The sequence below is a fragment of the Urocampus carinirostris genome, chromosome 18, assembly GCF_059441175.1.
Source record: "Urocampus carinirostris isolate Australia breed hairy pipefish chromosome 18, RoL_Ucar_1.0, whole genome shotgun sequence".
In the NCBI taxonomy this organism is placed as follows: domain Eukaryota; kingdom Metazoa; phylum Chordata; class Actinopteri; order Syngnathiformes; family Syngnathidae; genus Urocampus; species Urocampus carinirostris.
In genome coordinates, this window is record NC_142366.1 from 18,857,013 (window position 1) to 18,883,617 (window position 26,605).

General features: G+C 36.6%; 1 protein-coding gene across 1 annotated transcript; it reads right to left on the bottom strand.

Annotated features, from left to right (window-relative positions):
* Positions 1-1,441: 1,441 nt before the first annotated feature.
* arxa (aristaless related homeobox a) lies at positions 1,442-19,190 on the bottom strand. The gene is made up of 5 exons (XM_088322037.1): positions 19,014-19,190; positions 15,387-15,927; positions 13,424-13,469; positions 5,693-6,015; positions 1,442-3,135 (listed from the first exon to the last, which is right to left on the bottom strand). Exons 1-5 carry the CDS (start codon positions 19,165-19,167, stop codon positions 2,895-2,897), a joined length of 1,305 nt encoding a protein of 434 aa, XP_088178163.1. The 5' UTR covers positions 19,168-19,190; the 3' UTR covers positions 1,442-2,894.
* Between the last annotated feature and the right edge of the window lie 7,415 nt (positions 19,191-26,605).

Genomic DNA, 26,605 nt, shown 5'->3' on the forward strand with positions numbered 1-26,605 from the left:
TATATTTGTTTGAACTTATTAGACTTAGTAACATTTATCAGCTATCTTTTATATTAATTCACTAGTGTGACTCCAATAACAGAAGTATCAAAACGGTGATGTGGTTTCAGTCGGGCCCATGTCTACCCAGTATACACATAGCAGCTTCGGACAGAGTTGTTTACTTTGTACCATGGGAAAGTACATTTACTGAGAAGTACCTATCCAACAAACGTTTTTCACCATGTGTTTGGAGGTTATGTGTACAAAGCACAAGGTATCATGGGAAAAGAAATATTTATGTTGTTTGTTTTTTTTTTTGTTTCAATTGTGGGATTTTTTTGCTGACTTGGTTTCAAATTAAATTTCAAAAAACATTTAAAAATTCTTGAATTTAACTGTAGGAACCCTGGCTTGCTTTGAATGACCTTGAACCATCCATTTTTTAAATTTCAACAATTTTTTTAACCACTTTTTGTTGCAGACCAATACCAGTACAAGTATTGAACTAAGGTATACCGATACAATTACCACTTGGATGCATACAAATATACAAAAACAACATACACTTCATTCAGTTAAAAAAAAAAATCCCGAAATGAAAGTGACCATGTGTATTATTTTGCGCCCCCTAAAAAATTATTCATAAAAAAAACATGTACTCGGATAATAAGCAAAAGTACATGAGCTATCATTTACTGCAACCGTGCATACTTTTCAAAGTTTTATAAAAATGTATCAAATAAAAAAGAAAGAAGTAAAATGTCTTGACTTACAAGTATTTTAATGTCAGCTCCCTTTAGGTAAGATTCATGTTATATAAAATAAATAAAAATAATAATAATTTTGAGTATCTAAAAAAACTACGTGTTAATACAGTAGATCGTGTTTTTTTGGTTGTTATTTAAATCAATATTTTTATAGTTGGTCAATGTTTTTGTTATCGTTGGGAGGTGCAAAATAATACACACTGTCCCTTTAATAAACATTACAAAAGACAATCTATTCCCAACTCATATTTACTTATATTTTAAATAATACACACTGTCCCTTTAATAAAAGTTACAAAATACTCAATCTATTTCCAACTCATATCTACTTGTATTTCATTAAAATATTTTAAATAATACACACTGTCCCTTTAAGGTACTTGTAAAGGTGGGAATTTGAAATTGATTTCAAAGCGCTATTGGTATCTGGTATCTTGATACAGACTATTCAATATTTGATCTCTGGTATCGGTCCGGAGAAGTGGTATCACCCCAAATTGTTGAGACAACTGTATTGCATTATAGGGTACTTCTTTTGGGGGACCAATACTGCAGTATGTAGTAATACATGTATAAAAACCTACAATTATATGCCATATAAATAAATAAATACGTAAATAAATCTTGTAATACCTAAATATGTGAAAAATATATATATATATATATATGTGTGTGTGTATTTTGTTGTGAATTTAACACGTACTATGTCAAAACTCAATGTTATTAAAATGAGGGGGGCGGGTCAAACTGGCCAAGCTCTTCACCTATTGGTTGATCGCCGAGTGACCCGATCAACTGCAATGCCTTTCTACCAGGATGAGGAAAGAGAGACATTAGTAGCCGATTCGTTCATCACCGATCGACCAATCGGTGAAAAGCTCAGGGAACTGGGCCCCCTCCTCATTTGAATAACAATTGGATGTGACGAATTAAATACCGAAATGAATACAAGACAAAATAAAAGCATAAATAAATGTATAAATTAATATATTTGTTTTACATGATTTATATATGTGTTTGTTTATTTAAAGGGAATATATTTGTAGGTCTTTATTAATTTACATATTGATTTTTACATACAGCAGGATATGTCCTCATGACACATTGGGTTTGAGCAGGGGTCTCCAACGTGGTGCCCGCGGGCCTGTTCTGAAAATAGCTTACCAATGCTGGGTCATTGTGATCTTCTAGTTAAATTATTCAATTTTTTTTTGTGATTGATTGAGTCTGTTTAACCCCAATTCCAGTAATAGTCTAGTAATAACATAATAACAACATAGTAATAACATGCAATTTTTTTTCTAGAAATGCATATCAAACTGGGCGCCCTTTGCGCTAATGAGTAACAAAACGTAGCTCTCAACTGGAAAAAGTTTGGAGACCCCTGGGTTAGAGATAAGATCCTAAGCCCGAGTCAGAGCCCACTTCAACCTGAATTTCAGCCGGGTTGGTCATAAAATGACAACCTTTGTGGTCGCTGAGCCATCCGTCATTGTTTTGTTTGTCTCTCTGCCTCTCTCTCTTAAAGTGCCGTGCTAGATTCTTAAGGGAGGAGGCTGATGTAGTTTATAGCCCAATTTTAAACCCAACCCGTCAAAATGACGGAAAGCCTTAACATTTTCTTGTCAATTCTTAAAAATCGGACTATAATGGGAAATTGTTGTTAATGTAACCTCTGCAGACACAGAAATATTACAGATGTAAATGTTTGAACAATCTTGTTTAACTTAGATTTTGTTACACGATACAAGCTTTAATTAGTTATTATAAATCACCTCTCCCCCTCCTGAGTCCTTGCAAATAAAATGTGAAATGACAGGGGTTTTTCGGGCTCGGTCCTGCAAATCGAGTTAATTGGTCGGGCTCGGGCTGGGTCGGGCTTTAACACCTGCCGGCCGGAGTCTGGTCGTGCTGGATTTTTTAAAGGCCAGATCTTACCTCTAGTTTGGGTATACTTGAAATCCATTTATCAGTTTGGGGTTTTTATCGCTCGTTTTCCAGGAGGATGTATTCGAAAATGTGGCGGGAGAGTCTGAAATGGAATCACCCACACTCACTCTGTTTCGAGTCAATGTTTGTGTGACTTTGGTCGTGCTACTATGTTGGGGTAGGGGTGTCGAAGAGATTGGTAGGGTTGGGGGCCTTTCAGCAGACCTCCTTCCCCGCCGCTCCCGTGGGCAGGATGTTGATCTGGGTGAGCTGGGCTGAGTGTTCCTTGGCCTTGAGGCGCAACGCAGCGATACTGGAGGCCCGGCGGTCCGCCGAGGTTGGGGCCCCGGGGGAAGGGTTGGGGTCCAGGGGGACCGCATCGACCGCAGGGGCCGGCTGCCGTAGAAGGGCGGCGGCAGTGGAAGCACTAGTCAGGGGGCCCATACTGGAAAAGAGCCTGGGTCAAAAGAGATTTGATTTCAAAACAGGATTCTGCTTTGATACCACAACATAGGGGTGTCAAACTCCTTTTAGCTCGAGGGGACGGATTAGTGAATTATTAGCGTAAAAAGTGTCCCTTAGCTGGAGAGCTGGGGGTCTTTTTGGAGGCTCACTATTAAATAACAGGGTGTTTAATAGAAATGATATCCTCTGAGACGTAAATATCACAAAAAGAACCCAATTAAGGCACGTTAAATTGTAAGGTATTGACGTTGAAGATCATAACATTTTATATTCTGAATATCCATCCATTCATTCATTATCTGCACCGCTTATCCTCAGTAGGGTCACGGGCGTGCTGGAGCCCAGGGCAGGGGACACCCTGAACTGGTTGCCAGCCAGTCGCAGGGCACATCTCACTCTCTCATTCACACCTAGGGACAATTTGGTTAGGCCAATTAACCTGACATGCATGTTTTTGGAATGTGGGAGGAAACCCATGCAAGCACAGAGAGAACATGCAAACTCCACACGGGAAGGTTCGATGTCAAGACCTCAGAACTGTGCTGCACACGCTCTAACCACTGCGCCGCCGTGCTGCCCTTATTCTGAGTATTAATATCGAATTTGAAAAGCATGTTGATTATGGGAACAATTTCTTGGTTAACAATCTCCAGCAATTTAACATTTTTTTCTTTTTATATACAGTAGAAATTATTTGTTTTTGTGTCACTATGGGGAAATACATATATTTACTATAATGATTATTCCAAGGATATTCATTTTTCGTAGTACCTTTTGTAATATGCACATACTCACAGTGGCAGTTGTACAGAACATTATTATTATTAGTAGTAGTATTATTATTATAGTATTATTAAGTTTTTTTCCTCAATACATAGAAAGATTTATTATCTTGTGTTTATCAACTGTGCATTTATAAAAATAAAAAAAGCAAAACATCTACTGAATCCATTTCCACTACCGTTTATTTAACTAGGGGTAACTCGTGCAGACTGGAAAGTGACAAAAATAGCATACAAACACCAATTTAAATGATTGATTTCCAAGACTTTATGAATTTTTACCTGAATATGGGAACTAGATTTCATATCTTTTATAGAAAGGAGCTAAAGTGTCTTTAAAATTCTAGTGCTTTTTTTTTCCATAGTGCCTTGAACAGCACGTCCATGACATTTATTTCAAGTAAAATGATGACAGCGTTGGTTTCCTTAATGTTCTCTGGTTGATTAATGGTGGCCAGTAAATACAGCAGGGTTCTCCAACTTTTTTGAAGCCAAAAACTACTTTACGTCACTGATTAGTGCGAAGGGTTGCTGTTTCAAAATGTGTTTTAAATATTTTAAATGGTACAAACGCTCTCCTTCTTACGACCATTCGACTTACAAAAAAACGGTAGGTACCCAAAACAAATTCGGTATGTCGAGAAATATCCGGACATTGATGTAAGTTAGATTTTGTATTGTGTGAAACTCTTTCTGAGTACAGGACATTACTGTAGTGCTTCTTTCCGCCGCTACCGGCGTGTGGTGGTGGCGCTGTGAGGTCACCCAGCATCCACCCCGAGTGTAAACTTTCAATATGGTTGGTGTAAAGTGTAAAGACGAGGCGAGCCATTTCATTTGACACGAAAGTGGAATAAGAAAGCTTGATGCGGTTGAGAAAATGCTAGGATCGCTTTTTTTCGGCCACTTTATACCACAGAGGGGGAACTCTTGAAGCCCATCTTCCAAAAGTAAGTTAAACTTAACTTTATTCATCTTTATAGAGCATATTATTTTCTGAAATGTTTATTTTTTAGTACAAAAGAATACAGGTTACTTATACAAGCCTTAAACATACTTATACAAACCTCAAACATACAAAATATAGCACTGAACTTACGAACCATCGTACGTAACCTATTTCATTCGTCAGTAGGACAGCGTCTGTATTACGGTGTCGTTAATATTTGATCGCTGAGTTATCACCAGGTTGTACTTATTAGAAGTAGCGTTGAAGTAGACTCTGTCTTACTGTAAAACATGCTAGTTAGGGATCAAATTTCCTAGAAAATCTAAATGACCTATCACGGGTTCATTTTCAGAACAAGTCCACAGAATACTACCACATGTTGGAGACCCACGAAATACAACGACAGAGGGTGCTTGGCGAGTAGTGCCTGGCTTTGGCACTACACAGGGCCATATTCATTTAAAACTGCAGGTCGTTGTGTGACGCAACGCATCTGATTTTTCTCTTGTGCGTCTCTCGGCATTGTTTCAGGAGTTTGACGCCTGTCAAAACATGAAAATCTGCCCGCTATTGAGGTCTTTCGGAGTCGGTAGCGGCAAACAAGAAGCTAATTGTGACATGTGTTTGCAGCGACAGCTCTCTTCACAGCTTGTTTTGCTGGATCACACATTTGGTTCATTTATTAACACGTTTGTGGTGATTACACACCACACTGAGAATAATCCCACTCCCCGAGATAAACGGGGAAAGCATCTGTTATCAGTTGGCTTTCAATCAACGAGGGGGATCGCGCCCCCGACGCGGCAGGCGAGGCTCACCTCCCAAAAGTGGGGCCGATGAAAGCCGGATGTCGAAACATGGCCGCCGTTCCCAGGAAGGTTCCCAAACCCAGCGGCCCCGCCAGAGGCCCTACGGAAGCGTTGTGGTGAGCCGGGGCCAAACCGGGGAAGGCGGCGGCAGCGGCCGTCCATGCCGATTCCAGGGCCGGATGCGGGTGAGGCGAGAAGGGGCCTCCTTCCAGGTAGTGGCTGAGAGGGTGGCCTGCCGCGAGGGGGCCCGGGAAAGGAAGGCCCGCCGGGTGGGCCTGGACCCCGGCCTTTTCGCGCTTCCGCCACTTGGCCCGGCGGTTCTGGAACCACACCTAGACCAGCGGACAAAGTACTTTAACGCTATAAATATACAGTGGCACCTCGCTAGTTCGCGGTTCCTCTTTTGCGGGTTCAGAGCTTTGCGGGTCTAAAAAATATACCTTACCTTCTCAATAAAAGCATTTATTGACCTCTGCAAGCGAGAGTTTATGTCAACTGAGGACACGGTGTAGACACTCTTATTGTGAAGGGGAGGGGGAGGCCCTGACACAATGCTTAGTCATGGTGAGTTACCGCTTCGTTCACCCCCACTCCTTCAACTCCTCCCACCTCACCCCCTTCTTATGTGGTGCTCAGTTAGCTTATCATGGAGGAACTCGGCGACGCAACTTAAGTTTATTCTCTTCGGTCACATTTCATCTCAAGTTTGACTTTATTATACCAAAAGCGAGCGGTTGTTTGTACTACCTAAACACGGCTAATTGTGTGTGGTTTCGTGTATTTGTTGTAAGAGCCGTTCGATGCCGCTAGAAGGTAGCTCTTTCACTTTCATTAAAATGAACACAGACCATTTTTTCAACTGTTGTTTCCCAAAACGCTTCACAAACACTCATCAAATATCACATTTTCACTGTTTTTATTTTCAATATGTAACCGGTAGTGTTAACAAGCGAAATAAGCTGCGATGGCTGCATGTGGTTGAGAACGGTTAATACAATCATACTGAATGGTTCGTAGTGGGTTTTTTAAGCATTTTTGAAGGGGCGCCGCTACTTCGCGGATTTTCAGTTTTCGCGGGTGGTCTCGGTTCCCATTAACCGCGATAACCGAGGGATTACTGTATTCAGTTTTGGATATCTACGAACCCAAATACTGTGTAATATTCGACCACTAGATGACGCCGTGTTGTGTAGTGTAATTACAAACGTTTGTTAAAAAGCACAAAGAAGTAACAAAGGCTTCATTTTTCTTCTCATTTTTTTGCCCAGCCTTTTTGAGGTTTTCGGGTACTCGTAGTATCAAAATGGCGGACAATGATATCAGCTCTCATTAAGTTAGACTCCTGCTGGATTTTCCATAAACATAAATCAATATTGAGTAATATTGATTCTAATCTAATCAAAAACACAAAAAATAACTATTGTGTTAAAATACTTGTAAAAAATATTGAAAATAACCTAAATTTTTCCGATAATTTAATTTGAAATTCATGTTTTAAATTTGTATTGTTGATACTAAAAAAGTATATTTTATCCGTAAAAAATACTATTAAATTAATATTGTACTGACTGCGATGAAAATAAACTAGAACTCTTATGGTAATTTAAAGCCCTTGATAAATCAAATCATTATATACACACCGTAATTTCCAGACTATACATCAGGATATAAGGCTCATCTCCAAAAAACACAGTATTTTGTCAAACATTTTGATCAGGCGCAATTAATAAAATGCGTGAAATTAAAACCTAGAGTTGCATAAAAAGAACTTTGGAAAAAAATAGAGTAACATCAAGAAAAATAGTTTAAAAAATATAGGAATAGATTCATTCATAGATATTCACTGTATGTAGTAGCATTTCATCGTAATTTAGCATTTTCAATTTACCGTAATCACACTAATTTAACACTTTCCAATTTCCGGCAAGTTTTTGAGTGAGCCTTGTAGTCTATACACCAGAGAACAGGCACGATGTTAGGTTCAGAGGTCTGGGGGGTTAAAAACTTTTAGTTTTCATTTCACTTAAAGTGATACAACTTTTAAAATTCAGTTATGATAACATTTTAATATGTTTTGATAAAGGCCTATTATTATTGGTATTAATTGAATTAAGTCACACTTGGGCTTCCATACGGGCTGAGCAAAAGGGGCGGAGCGAGGGGGGCGGGAGCAGCGGTGCGAGAAATCAAATGGACAGAACCATTTCAAGGCAGTATTTCCGACTCTGCGTTGCTCAAATGTTATTTTTGTTTTACTTTTTTATATTTTAGTTATCGTTTTCATTATATTTAAGCCTCTAATTTTTTAAGGAAACGAGAGTTTTAAAACGCTATCATTTGGGTTGAATTTGGGGGTGACACCCCTGTTAGAGAATATGGTATTACCTTATTTGTTTTTCACCAAAAATGTTTCCTTTAGATTTTTATTTTTGTATTTAATAAAAATAATTTTGCATCAATTTATTTATTTTTGGAAAAAAATTACGCCGTTGCCTTCCCGTCTAATCCCGATTTACGGTAATTACCCGCAAGGGACAATCAGCTTTCTTAAATCTAGTACCAATAATTAAACCCTGCTTTTTGTAGCCAGGCGCGGAGGAAGAGGAGGAGGATGGTGGTGGGGCTCGGTAATTAAAAGCTCTGTTTACGAAAGACCCACAAAATCGCCGCTGAACTGCCTCCAATGACAATTAATGCGCTTTAAATGAAATTCTTTAAAGGCGACGCGGAGCAATTGGGAGTATTTAACTTTCCCACGCGCGCACACTCGCGCATGCGCACGAGAGAGAGGGAAAAAAAGGCGAGAGGAGTGTAGTGATTGAGCGAAAGGGACGTTCAGTATTACAAGGCCTCTGGGGAATTTATGAGATTTTATCACCTCCCGATGGCGCTTCTAAGTGATTTGTTCACCTCCAGCCTCCTAATGAGACATCTGTTTGACCATCTAGCAGTGTTTGAACTGTCTCTGTGGTTATGACACCCCCCCCCCCCAACCGCCCTACCCCCTCGGCCGCTTGGACCATGCGCGAAAACGAAGGAGGGGAGAACAAACACCTTTAATGGCCTCTCATTCGCTCCCGAGTGCAAAGCATGGGATCAATGCGTGCTTTGACTGCAATCACAGAATAGGAAATCAAATAACATTAACAACCCCCACCCTGTTCTCCCCCATCACCCTTCTCCCCCCCACACACACTTTCTGATGGGAATCCAAACACGAACGATGTTTACTCGAACGCTTTATGAATCGCTTAATCGTCGTCAAGAAGCGAGAAACCGGAAGTGGCCCCGTCGTCCATTTCCAGTCACAGTCGATTATTTAAGTCAGTGGTCTGAAACCTATGGCTCGCTCTTTTCATGAGAAAAAATGGCTTGGATATAAAAATAGAACATGGGCTCTATTTATTATTCTGGTTCTCTTTCTAACATATAAAGGTTTACATGGACTTGCCCCCTCCTATCTCTCTGATTTGATTTCCTCCTATGTTCCTACTCAGAGCCTCCGCTCGGAAACTGACGGTCATCTTTTGACTCCAAGAGCCAAGAAGAAGTCCAATGCTAAATCTATTGAACCCTGGTCATCCTGGAAGGAGGTTATCACTTGTGAGGCCCCTGTCAAAGGTTTCGACTTTCCTAATGCTGAGGTTTTTGGGGTTTTTCCTTGGCTGCATGTTGGTTTAAGATCAGGGGATGGTGGAATTGCAACCTGTGCAGTGCTTTCGAGACATTTTGTGATTAAGGGCTATACAAATAAACGTGACTTGACTTGCTACATGAAGAGCTACTGATTGTCGCGCATGCGAAGCTGAGATAAGTTCGGTCCAGTAAATATAGGACACAATTTTGACTACAGTTAGAGTCTCAGTGTCCCACTAACAAATTGCTAAATAATCTTTTGTATGGAAGCTTACTGTGTTGTTTTATTTCTTGTTTTTTCCCATTTACTCTGGCTTTTTTTTTGTTTTATTTCCTTTTTTCTTCTTTTGTTTCTTGTTATCCTTGTTTTTCCCTTCCTTTTCTTGCTTCTTTTATTATTTTGCACACCATATACCCTTTTCTTTTTTTTCTTTTTGTTTATATTTTCCCTAGCTTTTCACTTCATTTTTCATGCTTTTCCCCTTTTCCTATTTATTTCCTGCTTTTTTATGTGTTTTTTTTCCCCTAGTTCAAAAAAAATATTGTTTTGTCACGTTTTTTCTATTTCTTATTTTATTTTTTGTTATATGGAAGCTTACTGACAATTTAGGTTTTCTGTTGAGACACTTTATGATGAAAACTCACGGGACAAACTTTAACCCAAAACAAATGTTTTACTAAAAAGCTCTAGCAAAGCATCAAGGGCAATTTGATTGGGTAAGCGGTAGGAATGGGCTGAGCTCTACACAGGACAGTCCTTCCAAACACACACTAAGAATATTATTACTAGTACATCTTATTTTCCATCTTCGTAATATAGCTCAAAATCGCTGTCCCAGTCCGATGCAGAGATTATATTTCATGCTTTGGATACCACTCGTCTTGATTACTGTAATGCCCTACTCTCCGGTCTTCCGAAGTCCAAAATCAAGAGCCTGCAGCTGGAACCGAATGCTGCAGCAAGGCTTTGCAAGAAGGTTTGATCAAATGAACCCAATTTTGGCTAACCTGCATTGGCTCCCTGTTAGCTTCAGATGTTATTTTCTGTTGGTATTATACAAAATTGTGCAATCTTTCAGATTTAATTCCCCCTTATGTTCTGGTCAGGAGCTTTTGCTCTGAAAATGCTGGTCTACTAGTGATACCAAGAGCCAAGAAGAAATCTGCAGGTTTGAGAGTGTTCTCCATTCGGAACCCAGTGTTCTGGAATGATCTGCCCACTGAGATTTGATCTGCAACCTCAGTGGAACTGTTTAATTCTAGACTTAAAACACACTTATATTCGAAAGCTTATGAATGACCTATATTTCATGTTGACAATATCTGTGCATTATTTGTTGTTGCATCATCTGTTGCAGCCTGAAGGAGGATTGCATCATGTACGGTCCCTCCTCAAGGTTTCTTTATTTTCCTCATGTTGAGGTTTTTGAGTTTTCCCTTGCCCTGATGTAGGTTTTAGACCAGGGGATGGTGCATTAATAGTACGTAGTTTTCAATAATCTGTGATTTATGCAGCCCTCTTAGACTCCTTGTGATTAAGGGCTATATGAATAAACATGACTTGACTTGATGCTTTTAACTTTTAGAAGGAAAATAATTGAAAAGCACTGGGCTAGTTAAACTAACGCACTGTAAAAAGTGAGGTAAGTACAGAAAATAAGGTCAGTAAGTGTTTTTTTTTCAGGGGAAAACAACAATAAAAGCAAATTAAATGTTTGTATGAGAAGTTTATGCCTTAAAACAATAAAATAGATGCTATTAAAGTTGTAAAACTCAGGCTAGTTAACATATTAGGTATATGATAGCAGAAGGTTAGCAAGTCGTTTTAGTTTTGTGTGATAAAAGCAAGAATTTAGAAAGATTAACATTGTAGGGGCAGTTTTTGGAAATACAGTAGTCATAAATAATATATAAGATTATAAAAGTCAGGCTGGTTGAGTGGTTCTCAAATAGTGGGGAGGGGTGGTTAGCAAGTCATTTTAGTTTTCAAATCGATATTACTATTAAATACTGTTATTATGCACTGAAACCACGGCATTTCATTTAACAAATGAAGGGAGTCTACTTTAAAAACTTTTCTATTTTTTTATTTTAACGAATTCATCATTTTATGCAAGGGGACTGTTAAGCCAATCAGAAGGCAGAAAACAATGCGCGATGCAAATCAGAGAAGAAGCTGAACGGCGAAACGTAAAACGCGTTTTAGCGAGGTATTACTGTACGTGACAGAGAAGGGTTCCAGGAGGAAGAAAACAACAATAGAAGAAAAATAATGTTCGAACGAGAGGTTTAGGTCTTTTGTAAAAAGATAAATAAATAATATTTAAGATAAGGGAGGGGGGAAAAAGGCTTCGCATCAGTGACGTCACCATACATGAGTTTAAGGGTGCGAATATCGAATGCATGGAGGGGCACAGCTAATGTTTAAAGAATATGTATTTATTCATTGTATGCTTAATTTTATATTGTTATTTCTAAGGAAATGATCAAAGGGACCCCTAAAATCTGTATTCTGTAGTTTTCCACGTTGTTTTTTCTCAAATTTCCCCCTCAGCTTTTTTCTTGTTTTTATGTCCAATTTTCTTCTTTTATTTCTTGTTTTTCTAGCCTTTTACTTCTTTTTTGCTTACTTCTTTTATTATTTTGTTCTCTATTTTCTCCCTTTTCCTTTTTCTTCTTTTTGTTTATTTTTCCTTGCTTTTTACTTCGTTTTTCTTGCATTTTCCTCTTTCTTATTTATTTCCTGGTTATTTTGTTTAATTTTCCCCCCTATCTTTTTACTTATTTTTCTTGTTTTGTCACTCTTTTTTTCTCTTTTTCTTTCCCTTTTTGTTTCTTTTTTCGTCGTCGTCTTTTTTGTTGTTGCTGTTTTTCACATTTTAACTGATGTTGTGCATAATAGAACATAATAACTGCTACTTTCACAATTACTTTTTTTTATTGTGTCGTTTATTTTTGTATTTCGTAATTCATTTAGTTTTTTTCATATTTTTAATTGACATTTTGTCACGCAGGGGTTCCAGGTGCTTTAATTTAGAGTTGTGCAGGATAAAGAGGTTCCAAGTGTAAATAAGTTAAAAGTTCACTGCATTGTAAAAAATCAATTATCATGTAATTTTGTAGAACTATTTGTATTTTTTAAATATATAAATTCATTTTATACCTAATGTTAAATTATTATTTGTATAAAACGATCAAAGGGAGCCCCCAAAACCTATTTTTCCCTTGTCTACCCCCATTTTTTCCCCCCTGGCTTTTTCTTGTTTTTATTCCATTTTTTTCTTCTTTTGTTTCTTGCTATCCTAGTTTATCTTTTCTTTTTTTCTTGCATTTTTAATTATTTTGTTCCCCATTTCTTTTCTTTCTTTTCTTCTTTTTGTTTATCTTTCCCCTAGCTTTTTAGTTCGTTTTTCGTGCTTTTTTCCTTTTTCTTATTTATTTCCTGCTTGTTTACGTCCTTTTCCCCTAGTTTTAAAACAAATATTGTTTTGTCATGTTTTTCTTATTTTTTATTTCATTTTTTCTTCTTTTGTTTCCCTTTTCATCATCGTCTTTTCCTAAAAAATTTTTGCCGTTTTCCCCCTTTTAAGTCACTTTTTGCATAATGTTACAAAATAATTGCCACTATATGGATTAAAGCTACAAAAACAAGCTCAGGAGCTGAAAGAGTTTTTAGTTTTTTTAGTCTGCCGGAAAAAAAACTCTACTCGAAAAGGAGAATAAAATACAATCACTACGATAACTGGATATGCTGGGAGGGGCTGCACCCTCCCATAGGGACTGACGCGCACACTGTGTGCTGTAGGACACGGGAGAGTTTATAGTGTCAGCTGACATACACTATACGAATGAGATTGCATATGCGCTGCCCTGACTGCCGTCACTACTACATCTTCTTTCTTTAGCTGAGTTTGTGGGCACTGCTTTCCCTTGGTAACGCCCCTTTTTCACACTTATTCATAGCCATCTTCTTTATCTTATTTTTCGATAAACCCAGATAAAGATGATCTTATACTCATGCATAAATTTCCCTCCTTTTTTTTACTAGTTCGCTAATTTCTTGTGTTCGTGACCTAATCGGATCAATTCATTCAAATGCCTTACTTGCACTCGAGCTTCGGTCAAATCCAAACGCATGGCGAGCTCTTCCCTGTAAGGAAAAAAAAAGAAAAGAAAAAGAAAGTCATCATTCGGAATTGTTTTGTCCCTGTCCTGTCCTGTTGTGCCCTGTCAACAACACAAGCGTGATTCTTTTCATTTTTTTCCTCTTCTTAGGCAGCTTGCTCGAAAAAAAATGTACATGTTCTATTTTCCACCAGCTGCAATAGGTGGAAATAAGCGTAGCGATTGTTCGTTTGATTTTATTTTTCACCCCCCCTCCTCCTCTCAGTCCCTCACTCCTCCATTCCGGACCTGTCAGTGTAACAACATAATGGCTGGAATAATGACATCCAAACGAGTCTGCACGCACAAAAGCAATTGAAGCTCCATTCAGCTGCAGCTAGTGCAAATGAGACCCATAAAAAAGACCCTGGAAATACCAATTTCTGCAATCGCACAGGAAATATATCGAAAATCTTCATATAGGCCGCAAAGTCAAGTTTTTTTTAAATGCTTTTGGATTGACCATACTGATTCTAACAAGGTTTTATTGACATCTTTAAATCCTTTTCTAATAAAATAACCTACTTTAAGGATTTTATTTTAGTATGGATTTCTATGACTATAGTTTATAGGACTGTATAATGGTACTTGTTTGGAAATCAGACGATTAATTATACATTTATTTGCAATTACAGTCCACATATGACCCAAAATAATATTTTTTAATGACATGTTTATACATTTTTATGGATTATTTTCATTAAATGTTCTATTTTTATCAATTTATAATCTTCGTGGTATTATTATTATTATTATAGTACTTGCTTGTATAAAATAACATTAATGACAAATGTATTTGTAATGAGACGAGCTAAACTATATACTGACATGCTAGTATTTTTTGCATATACTTCATTTTAAATATTTTTTCTTTCTTTTTTAATCACAATTTTAGTGTTATTATAATAGTACTTACTTATAAATTATAACAATAATGATGACAATATTTGCTCTTGTAGTAAATACATGACTTTAATTATTACTTGGTCTTTAATATTTTTACTACTGTAGCAACATTATTTAGGTGTGTTTTCATTTTTTAATAAAAGTATTTGCAATAAGATTACGTAAATGACTCACATTTAATTTAATAATTCATTGAGATGGTTTTTAATATTTTTGTTCATATAACACCTTTTTCTATACATTTTATTTTTGTCTCCTTATTTTATTATCATTATTATATTATACAGTACTTACCTATTATTCGCAATTATAGTACACAAATGACCTAAATTGATCATTTTACATTATTATTGATAAGCAGGTATGATGTTACTATAATATATTATTTTTAGTATGTGTTTAATTTTGTTTCATAATTAAATTGGAACTAAATTTGGACAATAATTATTATTATTGTTGTGATGGTAAGCATAATTAAATTATCCGAGTATTTTGTAAGAAATTGGATACAGAAACGATATCAATATGTGGAAATACATTCCATATCTGTTTATGTATTTTTATACAACCAGATTGTTTATTAATGTGTATTTAGTTTGTTTGTTTTATTTTCGTTTTGTTTTAATAAATGTATGGCTATGTATTAATATCCTCTCTCTTTTACAATTATTTTTGAGTGGATAATTTTTTTTCTGTCGTTATTTGGGGGAAAACAAGAAAATATGACGCGATTTGTTAATTAATTTGGTTAAAAATTGACGTAAAAAAAGCATATAACGAAGGGCGTAGGTGTGACATGGACGGAAGGGACATGTCCCCACTGATATTATGTGATCGCCTTAAAAATGCTCTTAAGATCAAACCCACGCTCTTGCAAATGGCAACCATAGAACATTATTTGCGACCTTCAAGAGGAATATATTCATTTTAAATTGCTGTGGTGGAGTTTCGAAGACAAGGGTTTAATAAGCAAGCGAGGAAAAAATAGGTTCGCTACCTGGTGAAGACGTCAGGGTAGTGCGTCTTTTGGAAAGCCCTTTCCAGTTCTTCCAGTTGGTAACTGGTGAAGGTGGTCCTGTAGCGCCTTTGCTTGCGCTTCATCAAGCCCTCTTCCGAGTCGCTTCCCGCGGACAAACACACGCTATCCTCCCCATCTCCTCCGTTCAAACCCTCTCTCTCTTCTTCTTTAGGACTCGGGACCGATTCCCCCTCTCCTCCTCCTGCAGGACCTCTGTTCTCCTCCTCCTCCGCCTTCACCTCCTCGAACTTCAGGGTCCCAATTTGGTCCTCCGCCGGCTCCTCGGCGCAGTCCGACCGGCTTAGGGTGGCAGCGTTCTCCCTGTACGACTTGCTGCGGCTTATGCTCACCTGCGGAGCCTGGATGATTTTCAGGCTTTCGGCGGCTCCTTCCAGGAGGAGCCGATCGCGCTCCAGCTTGTCCGGTTCCTGGAGGAGATACTTGCCTCCCGGGCCGTACAGGCGGCGGAGCTTCGGTGGCAAGTGCGCGTCGGCGTTCAGGGAAAGGTCTTTAGTTGAAACTAATTTGATCAAAAAGGAAACAAAAAAATATTAACCATGAATCCTACTATGCAAAAAAAGCTGCTCGTCAAGATTGCCCTTGAGCAAGGCAGCATCCTGATTTAATTGTGTGTGTGCGACACAAAATAAAAAACGACACTGCTAGATCTAAAAACAAAAATAAATTCAAATTATCAATAATAAATCCTGATATAAGATGCCAAACGCTATCTGTTGAGATTGCCCTTGAGCAAGGCAGCAACCTGATTTGGCTGTGTGTGCAACACACAATAAAAACGACGTCAAATTTTCCATTCATTGATTAAAAAAAAAATATACAAAATATCAACAATAAATCCTACAAAATATTAAATGGCTGTCTGTCACCCGTCGAGATTGCCCTTGAGCAAGGCAGAATCCAAATTCGGACGTGTGTGGTCCTATACACAACAAAAAACGACGTTGAACTTTCCATTGATGGATACAAAAACCACAAAATAAATATATAATATCAACAATAAGATCTTAAAAATACTGACTGTCAAGTTTGCCCGTGAGCAAGGCAGCATCCGGATTTGGTTTAGTGTGCAACACAAAATATGAACGAATTTTCCATTGATGGATACAAAAAAACCATGTCATTGTAATCCTGTGCAGTCCTTTGAGACATTTTTGTCATTAAGGTCTATATAAATAAATTTGAGTTGACCGACTTGACTTAAAATGCCAAAAGCTGCCTGGCTCTTGACGAGATTGCCCGTGAGCAAGGCAGTATTCTTATTTGGTCGTGTGTACAACACAAAATAAAAACGGCATTGAATTTTCCATGGATAAAAAAAATAGAAAATAAGTCAAATGTATCAGCAATAAATCCTACTCTAAAATGCCAAAAAGCAACCAGGCATCCGTAGAAATTGCCCTTGAGCAAGGCAGCGTCCTGATCGGGTTGTCTGTGCAACCCAAAAAAACGTTTCCATTGATACCAGCAATAAATCCCAATAAAAGACGCTAAATAGCGACCTGTCGAGATTGCCGTTGAGCAAGGCAGTGTCCTGGCTATACTGTAGTTTTGTGTGATGCAACACAAAAATCTTTACAAATTTTCACGAGTGGATTATAATCTTTCCTAAAAATATTTTCCGTTAGTTTGTAATAGGTTTGTGGCTTTTTATTTAGGCAAAGCAAAATAAAGAAAATAAAAAACTAAATAAAAAACACAATGCAAAGTACAATATTATAACACATAAAACAAATTTAGGGTGTGGGCTGAAGCGTAATAACAATAATAATTTCTAATGCTTGAGTTCACGCTCCCCTTAAAGGGCACCTTACCTATATATTTGTACATTTTATTAAATATAAACTACATCGAATTTTTCTCCCTAAGGGATTAAAGCATAAAATAAAACATAAAATAAAATGTAATTTTTTGTTTTCAGATTTAATCCAACATTTTTGTCTTCAACTCGAAATAATTTAATTTCTGATTTATCATAAATGCTCTACTAAGTTTGGATTATTTATAGATATTGACACATTAAAATAGGAACGGGTTTTATTAAAAATTTTGGAGTAAAAATCCCTTTATTATTATAATATCCACCCATTTTGAAGAGTTAATATTTACGCAAAAACAATGTCATAAAAAAGAAAATAAATGCGATTTATTTCATTTTTCTCGAATGTATGCTCCCAAATTAAATGCAGATTTAATTCAAATTGTTTTTAAACGTTTTGAATCATAACACATTCAAATTAAAACGGTTTTGCTTTAAACTTCCAGAAGAAAGTATCAATAATACATTTTTGCGTCCTAAAATATTAAACAAGCTGCAATTGAAATGTATTTAAATAATTGTCGATTTTGTTGTTGATTAATTGGATAAACAACAAACAAAAACACGTTATTATAAAACAGCAAACTAATGGAATGGAATATTATATATATATATATATATATATATATATATATATATATATATATATATATATATATATATATATATATATATATATATATATATATATATATATATATATATATATATATATATATATATATATATATATATATATATATATATATATATATATATATATATATATATATATATATATATATATATATATATATATGAATTTCTTAAACCAGGCCAAAACGTTATTCCTACAAAATAATGTAAGAGAAGGTCAATCTTTTGTAAGATGCATTAAAAAACAAGAAACAAAACTAAATTATAATACACATTTAGATTTAATGAGAACATATATGATTCGTGTTTCATCATAAACAATTATAAAACCATCGAATATTGAATTTAAGACGCAAACGTTCACAGGATTTTGATCCGTTTCGACTCGACGATCGTATTTTAAGAATATTTTAAGGATTATCTTGGCACCTTTTAGTCCAGATTACATGGAAATATGGATTAAAAATTATTATTTTTTATACTGCTGGGACTGATCTAGTTAAGGTCATATTTAAATTAAAATAAAATGTAATTTCAGGGATTTTTTCCAAGTGTTTAGCAACCCTGTGGAGTATCATTTTGACTCTAAACGGTATAGAAATGAGTATTTATATTGATAATAACTGTAAATTAATTTAATAAACAATTATCTGTGTAGTGATCGATCAGTTATAAATTTGGTCTTCCAGCGTTAACTCAAATGACATCTTCGGACTAAATTAGTTACGAAAAATGCCGATCGGATTATTTAATCCAACACAAAATCAGTTTATGATATATTATTCAATTTGATTATAATTTAAGTACTTTGTTTTAAGCACGCGATTTTAAATCTTACATTTTAAATAATAATACTAAACGGTGTGATTGAGGGGAAGCAAAATATAACAAACAAAATATATATATATCGGTGCTGTGCAATCAATCCGAATTCAATTAGGATTTGACTTTAAAATTACAAATGTGACTATTTAAAAACTATAAGAGAAAGTTTAAGACACTTTATGGAAGTAAAAGTTTAAGAAACGAGCAAAAAAGTAGACTAAAACATGTCGTTTATAACACTTCTTCGGATACGTCATGTTTGCAGCATCGGATGCGCTCTATATTAGGAACAAAAATAGCAAGCGTACCCTCCGGCGCCTTGTCGAGTTCTCTGGCGGGAATAATTCGGAGTCTGCAGGGGCTCCGGCGTCCTAAAATGCTGTCGATGCAGTAAGAGGAAAGTAGCGTGGGAGATTTTGCCCCCTTCCTCTCGTGGACGTCCTCGTTAAAGCGTCCGCTCATGTTCGCGAGTCGATGTGCGGCCACCCTTGGTTGTGTGCTATGCAGAGGACGAGACGCGGCTTGGCTTCTCCGTGGATCTGTCGCGCGCGTGCGTCCGGACGCGCGTGCTGGCTTGGCGTGGGCGACTCCTGATTGGTTGAGCGCGTGTGCGTGATTTGAGACTCGGAGGCGCTGCTTTATATGGTTGACATTAAAGTTAATTTGGGGGGATGGCGACAAACGAAGACATGGAGTTTTTTTTTACAAGACGCGGAGCGAGCTTTATTTTATACTGTATCATGCCGTGGTACGTGGGATTCTCTGGAGCGGACGGGAAAACCATACTGAGAATTATAAACACGGCCTAAAAGATCAACGGCTGTCCCCTGCCCAGTCTAGAGGACATCGCCAGTTTTTTGACACCTAAGCAGAGCTAAACACACCTTGATAGACTCATCACACCCCGGCAAGCGTCTTTTCGAACTGCTACCATCGGGTTGATGGTTCAGATCCCACAAGGCCTGAAGAAACCGACTGAGAGATATCCTGTACATTGTACTGTTGATTTATATTTGACTTTAAATCCCAATATGTATGCAAATGGAAGATAATTCAATTTTCATGTAATTTTGTTACAGTTTTAAGTGCATTATCCCCGTTCAAAGTGCAATACCACAGTTCGAAGCGCAATACCCCATTTTGTGTGTGTAATTATCCAGTAATGTACAGTTTTTCTCAAATTTTAAATGTGCTGGACTTGGTTCTAAAACAGTTGTGCAGAGAAGTACTTTATTTGCAGTACAAGTATTTGATTGCAGAATAAGTATTTCACTTTGTTTTATTTCCATGCTGCTAATGTTTTTATATTGTACTGTTTATTTATACTTGACTTTAAATCCCAATATGTATCCAAATGAAATATATTTCAGTTTTCCTGTTATTTTGTTACAGTTTTAAGTGCATTATCCCCGTTCAAAGTGCAATATCCCGGTTGTGTATAGCTTTTATTGCAGATGTGAATACCTGTACTTTATATTAGAGGTAAACACTTTATATTTTCAGATTTATTAGTCCTTGTATTGCCAATTAAAGTGCAACCGTAATCTCGTTGTAGCAATACAGTGATGATAAAAGTAAATCTGATTATATTGCGCTTTTTATAAATAAAAATACTGTTACTACAATTGTACTATTCTAGTTGCAGTTTCTCATTCATTTGAACCCCCTTTGATACATTGTATTCATTTTTAGGGGTCATCTACACCAAGGGTCTCCAAGGTGGTGCTCGTGGGCACCAGGTAGCCCCCTAAGAACAGCTGGGTAGCCTTAAGACAGGTTGGGTCATTGTGATTTTCCAGAATATGTGATTTCAATCAGGCATGATGTTTTGGTCTTTGAGCCTATTTTAATCTTACTTACAATAATTATAACCTGGTGATATTTTAATAATAGTAACAACATAGTGATTACGTAGTAATAACACAATAAGATATTATTTAAGTAATGTATATCAAACTGATACTCTTTTGTGGTAAATAGTAACAAAAAAAGTAGCTCTTATGTTCAAAAAGACTGAAGAAAAACAATATTTTATCAAACCATGTTCATTTTCGAAAATATTATAATAATAATACCAATAACTATTACGAGCATTTATAAATGAGCTTAATTCAATCAATCCATTATTGAATTATTCACTATCTGTCACTTGCCCATATAATGATAAAAAATACAGTAGTTGTACTGTCATTTTTCTTATTATTTTTGTTTTGTTTGTTTGGTTAATAATGATGAAAATAATTGTATTATCATTTTAATGCAAATATATATTTGAAAAAATTGATCCTTTACTAGTTATAACAATAATTCTGATAATGATAATAATCACTATTTTGTGTTATTAGATATACTAAGACCAACCATTTTGTAACAAATATATGACTACTAAAAGTAATAATACATTTGTACAAAAATTAACTATTGTTAATATTTCAAACCCAAAATAGCTAAACAAAAAAAAGTATTAATTGAATTTAGTAATATTATTAGTTATTATCATCATTAAATAACCAATTTTTGTACCTATATACTCATAACTTAGTACCAATAGCATTTTTTCAAATAATTTTATTGTCACAATATTGATTCAAAAATGTAATTAGTAATTGATGCTACTGCTACTACTACTATACTACTACTACTATTAGTAATAATAATAATAATAACGATAACAAAAACAACAATAATAAAAATAATACTTCTACTACTCTTACTACTACTACTACTACTACTACTACTACTACTACTACTACCACAACTACTACTACTACTACTATACTAGTACTATTAGTAGTACTGACAATAATAACAATAACAACAACAATAATAAAAATAACATTACTTCTACCACTACTACTACTACTACTACTACTACTACTACTACTACTGTAGTACTACTACTAGTACTACTACTAGTAGTACTAATAATAATAACAATAACAACAACAACAGTGATAAAAATAACAATACTTCTACTACTCTTACTCCTACTAATACTACTACTGTACTACTACTACTAGTAGTACTAAGAATAATAACAATGGCAACAACAATTATAAAAATAACAATATTTCTACTACTCTTACTACTACTACTAATAATAATGATAGCAATAACAACAACAATAATAAAAATAACAATACTTCTGCTACTCTTACTCCTACTAATACTACCACTGTATTACTACTAGTAGTAGTACTAACAATAATAACAATAGCATCAACAACAATTATAAAAATAACAATATTTCTACTACTCTTACTACTACTACTACTACTACTACTACTATACTACTACAACTAGTAGTACTAATAATGATAACAATAACAACAACAATAACAAAAATAACAATACTGCTACTCTTACTACTACTACTACTACTACTTCTATGTACTATACTACTACTACTAGTAGTACGAACAATAATAACAATAACAACAACAACATTAAAAATAACAATACTTCTACTACTTCTACTACAACTACTAGTAATAATAATAATAATAATAATAATAATAATAAATAATTAAGAGCAGCACAGCAGTGCAGTGGTTAGTGCATGTGCGCACAGTTCTGAGGTAATGAGATCGAACCTTCCTGTGTGTAGTTTGCATGTTCTCCCTGTGCTTGCATGTGTTTCCTCCGGGCACTCCGGTTTCCTCCCACATTTCAAAAACTTGCAAGTTAATTGGCCGGTCCAAATTGTCCCTAGGTGCGAATGAGCGAGTGAGTCGTCTGTCTGTGTGTGCCCCGCGACCCTACTGAGGATAAGCGGTGCAGATAATGAATGAATAATAATTAATAACAATAATAACAATAATAATATAATAGTAATTCCCATTTTGAATTATTATTACTATTATCAGTCGTAGTTACTATACTGATAATGACCTTATTTGGTATATTGAAAAATTGATTAAAAAAAATATATGATTGGCTGGCAACCAGTTCGGGGTGTCCCCTGCCCACTGCCCGGAGATGGCTGGGACATGGCTGCCTATATTGACAGGCTGTAGTTTGAAATTCGACATTTCAATTCGTTAATGTTCAAAAAACGAACGAAATGATGACTATTAGAAAACAATGCACCAATTGAGTATGTACAATAAATATCTAAATGATTCTCGTTAAATTTTCCTCTGCATTTTTCCGATTTCGATCGCGCAGTTGTTGCTTAACGCGTTAACTCCAAGAACATTTTCAAACAGACGATTGAAAATATCTCTACTTATATTTGGAATGAAAAAATGTTAAATGATGCGATGCTAAAATGTTCACGATAATACAAAAAAGTAGTTTTTCCAAGAAGATTTAGAAATACCGTCTCATGCGCTTGTAACACGATCACGATATAGCTTAATTTCCCTTTTATGGAGGTGGGGGGTGCGTGGGGGTTCTGTCACTCGTGTGTGGATCTGGAGTGGACTAAGCGTGGACGGAGAATGTAATTTTAAATGAAAGTCTATTTAACCCGCTGTGAATGGCTTGTGACCCCTCTCCTCGCCTCAGAAGCCCATCACTGTTAAAAGGATCATTTTCAGAATTCAATCCCAAAAACTTGAGCAAGCTGCAATTTTCTCTGCCCTCTTTTTTTATCCCTTCTTTCTTCCCTCCGATGACTCTCGGGTGGAATAAAAGAAGCCCAATGTCGAGAAAGTTGCTCATAATTCGCAATTTCCCTTTTTATTTGAAGCCAGGTCGTATTTTTATATTTTAGCGATTGCTCCGATGAGGTGAAAGGGGCCTTGTGTATTATTTTGCGTCTCCGAGTGGTTAAAAAACTCCCTCATTTATTAAAAAAAAAAAATAGAAGAAGAGAGAAGGGAAGAGAAGAGAAGGCAAGTGAAAGGGAGGGAAAGGAAGAGAAGAGAAGAGAAGAGAAGAGAAGAGAAGAGAAGAGAAGAGAAGAGAAGAGAAGAGAAGAGAAGAGAAGAGAAGAGAAGAAAATACAACACAACACAACACAAGACAAGAGGAGGGAAAGGAAGAGAAGAAAAGAAAAGAGAAGGAAAGAGAAGATCAGGAAAGAGAAGAGAATAGAAGAGAAGAAAAGAGAATAGAAGAGAAGAGGAGGGAAATGAAGAGACGAGAAGAAAAGAGAGGAGAGAAATAAAGAGAAGAGAAAAGGACAGGAAAAGAAAAGAAAAGAAAAGAGAAGAGAAGAGAAGAGAAGAGAAGAGAAGAGAAGAGAAGAGAAGAGAAGAGAAGAGAAGAGAAGAGAAAAGAAAGGCAATGAAGAAAAGAGATGAGAAAAAGAGAGGAATGAAAAGACCAGATGAGGAGAGGAGAATAGAGGCGAAGAGAGGAGAAGAGAGGAGGGAAATGAAAAGAAGAGATGAGAAGATGAAAGATGAGAGAAGAGAGAAGAAAAGAGGAGAAAAATGAAAATAACCGATGAGGGAAAAAAGAGATAAGAGAAGAGGAGCAGGGAAGAGAGAAAGAAGTGAAGAGGGGAGAAATGAAAAGAACAGATGAGAAGAGGAGAGAAGAGAAGAGGAGAGGAGGGAAACGAAAAGAACAGATGAGAAGAGGGGGGAAGATGAGAGAAAGGGAAAAGAGCAGATAAGAAGAGGGGAGAAGAGAAGAGAAAAGAATATGAATGAAAAGAAAAGATGTGAAGAAGAGAGGAGGGAAGAGGTGAGAAATAAAAAGAAAAGATGTGAAGAAGGGAGGAGAGAAGAGGTGAGAAATGAAAAGAACAGATGAGAAGAGGAAAGGAGAGGAGAGAAATGAAAAGAACAGATGAGGAGAGGAGAGAGACGAGAAAGGGGAGAAGAAAAGAAGAGGGAAATGAAAAGAATTGAAGAGAAGAGGAGAGAAGAGATGAGAAAAAGAGGAAGGAAGAAGAGAAGGGAGGAGGGGAGAGAAGAGAAGAAGGGAGAAATAAAAATAACAGATGAAAAGAGGAGAGAAGAAAGGAGAGGAGAGGGGGAAACAAAAAGAATGAATGAGAAAAGGAGACAGGAGAGGAGAGATTAGGATGAAAGAGAGGAGAGAAGATGAGGGAAATGCAAAGAACAGATGAGAAGAGAAGAGAAGAGAAGAGGAGATGAGAGGAGAGGAGAGGAGAGGAGGAAAATGAAAAGAACCGATGAGGAGAGGAGAAAGAAGAGAAGAGCAGGGGCATGGAGAGAAGAGAAGTGAAGGCAAGTGAAAAGGAGAGGACCTGGTTAAACAGTCTATTCAACGAGATTAGACACTGCACTCTATGTAATAAAAACTTAAAGAGAAAAACATGACATTAATACACACAATTGAATCTGTCTCCATGATCGCCCCCTGACTCCATATAACCACCCACCCCTGCCCCTACAGCAACATCTAGTGATCATACATTACACAGTTCCCCTTTAAGCTTTATCTTTAATCACTTTAAAACAAACAACTACAAGATTCTCCCACAAACCATACCCCAAAACGCAACACCGGTAACACACATCAACCCACCCTGCATATCACTGCTCGTGTCACGTTCAAATCCTCCGGAACTTTTAAACTTCCGAGCTTGTTTATTTGCAGGCAAATCAATGTAATGAGCGTCACAACAATAGAACCATAAAATGTTCTTGGCGGTTCTTGCCTCTTTCAGACGGCCATTTAGAGTCGCTCTGTAATTTGCGGCCCGCAATTTGATTCATTTATCCGCGCACTGTTATTAACCCTGCGGAAAAAGAGATGTCAGCCGCCGTTTGGAGCAGCAGGACATCCGCACTTTGTTTAAAATGGACTAATTACGCGCATTACATTAGAAGGGAATAGACCCGCGTGCAATTTCGCATTTCCCGTTCAAGTTAGCTTGCAGGTGTTGAGAAGAAGCCTGCTAGGGGCCTATTTAAAACAACACCAATGGATATCTTAAAGGAACAGTGTGTAATATATGACGACAAGGCGTACACGGTGCTGTGCTACGAAAAAGAATGCTCGAAGGCACAGGGAAGAGATACTAAGAATCGTAGTGACCGAAAGACCGTTTTTCTTTCGCTTTTTGGCCTAGCTTTTCACATAAATAGAGAAAAAAATAAGAAAAGAAGAGGAAGGAGGGTAAAACAAAAGAAAATAATACGAATAAAATAATATAATAAAAAAGAAAGAGGGAAAAAAAGGAAAACAAAAACGAAAAAAAAAGAAAAAAAAGAAAAGTAAAAGACAAAAAAAGACAAAAAGGGGAAAATAAGTACATATAAAAGGAACGATTAAAGGAAAAAACAAATAGAAGAAAGATAAAGAAGACAAACTAAAAAACAAAAGAGAAACAAGGAAAAATAATACAAATAATACTTAAAATGAGCAAAAATTGTCATGAACCAGAACAGGATCAGGACCCAGATGCATGACGTTTCTCACACAACCCTTCTATTCTATGGGAAATAGGGAGTCGTGCATGTTAGGCAGCGGTCTGGCGTGGAATGACAGGAAGCCAGAGGCCGACGAGATCGATACCAATTTTCCGAGCAGATATCGGACCGATGGGTTCAATACCGGACAGGACGGGACAGACAGTATTGATATAAAAACAGGACATCGAAATAAAACAGAAAAAACTTGACGGGAACAAAACTGGAAACCAATACTAAACAGGACAAAATAAACAGGAACCATACCGGAGAGGAAATACCATCAGGAAACCGGACCGAGTCAAAACCCACGTCTTGCGGGGCAGAGGTTCGTTGACGGACTGACCAAGGGTGAGTGAGAGCACTGAGCCTAAATAGAAGGAAAGCCAATCTGCATCTGGCGCCTCACAGGCAGGGCCAATTAGGCGCCATAGCAACCGTGACAAAAATGATCTTACAGTGGAGCAATTATTTCTAACTATGTTCTACCTTTTCTGTTTTTTTATGAGAAAATTATGTGCAAAACAAAAAAAAACCCTTACGTTTTGAGGGTAGCCTTAGCAGCA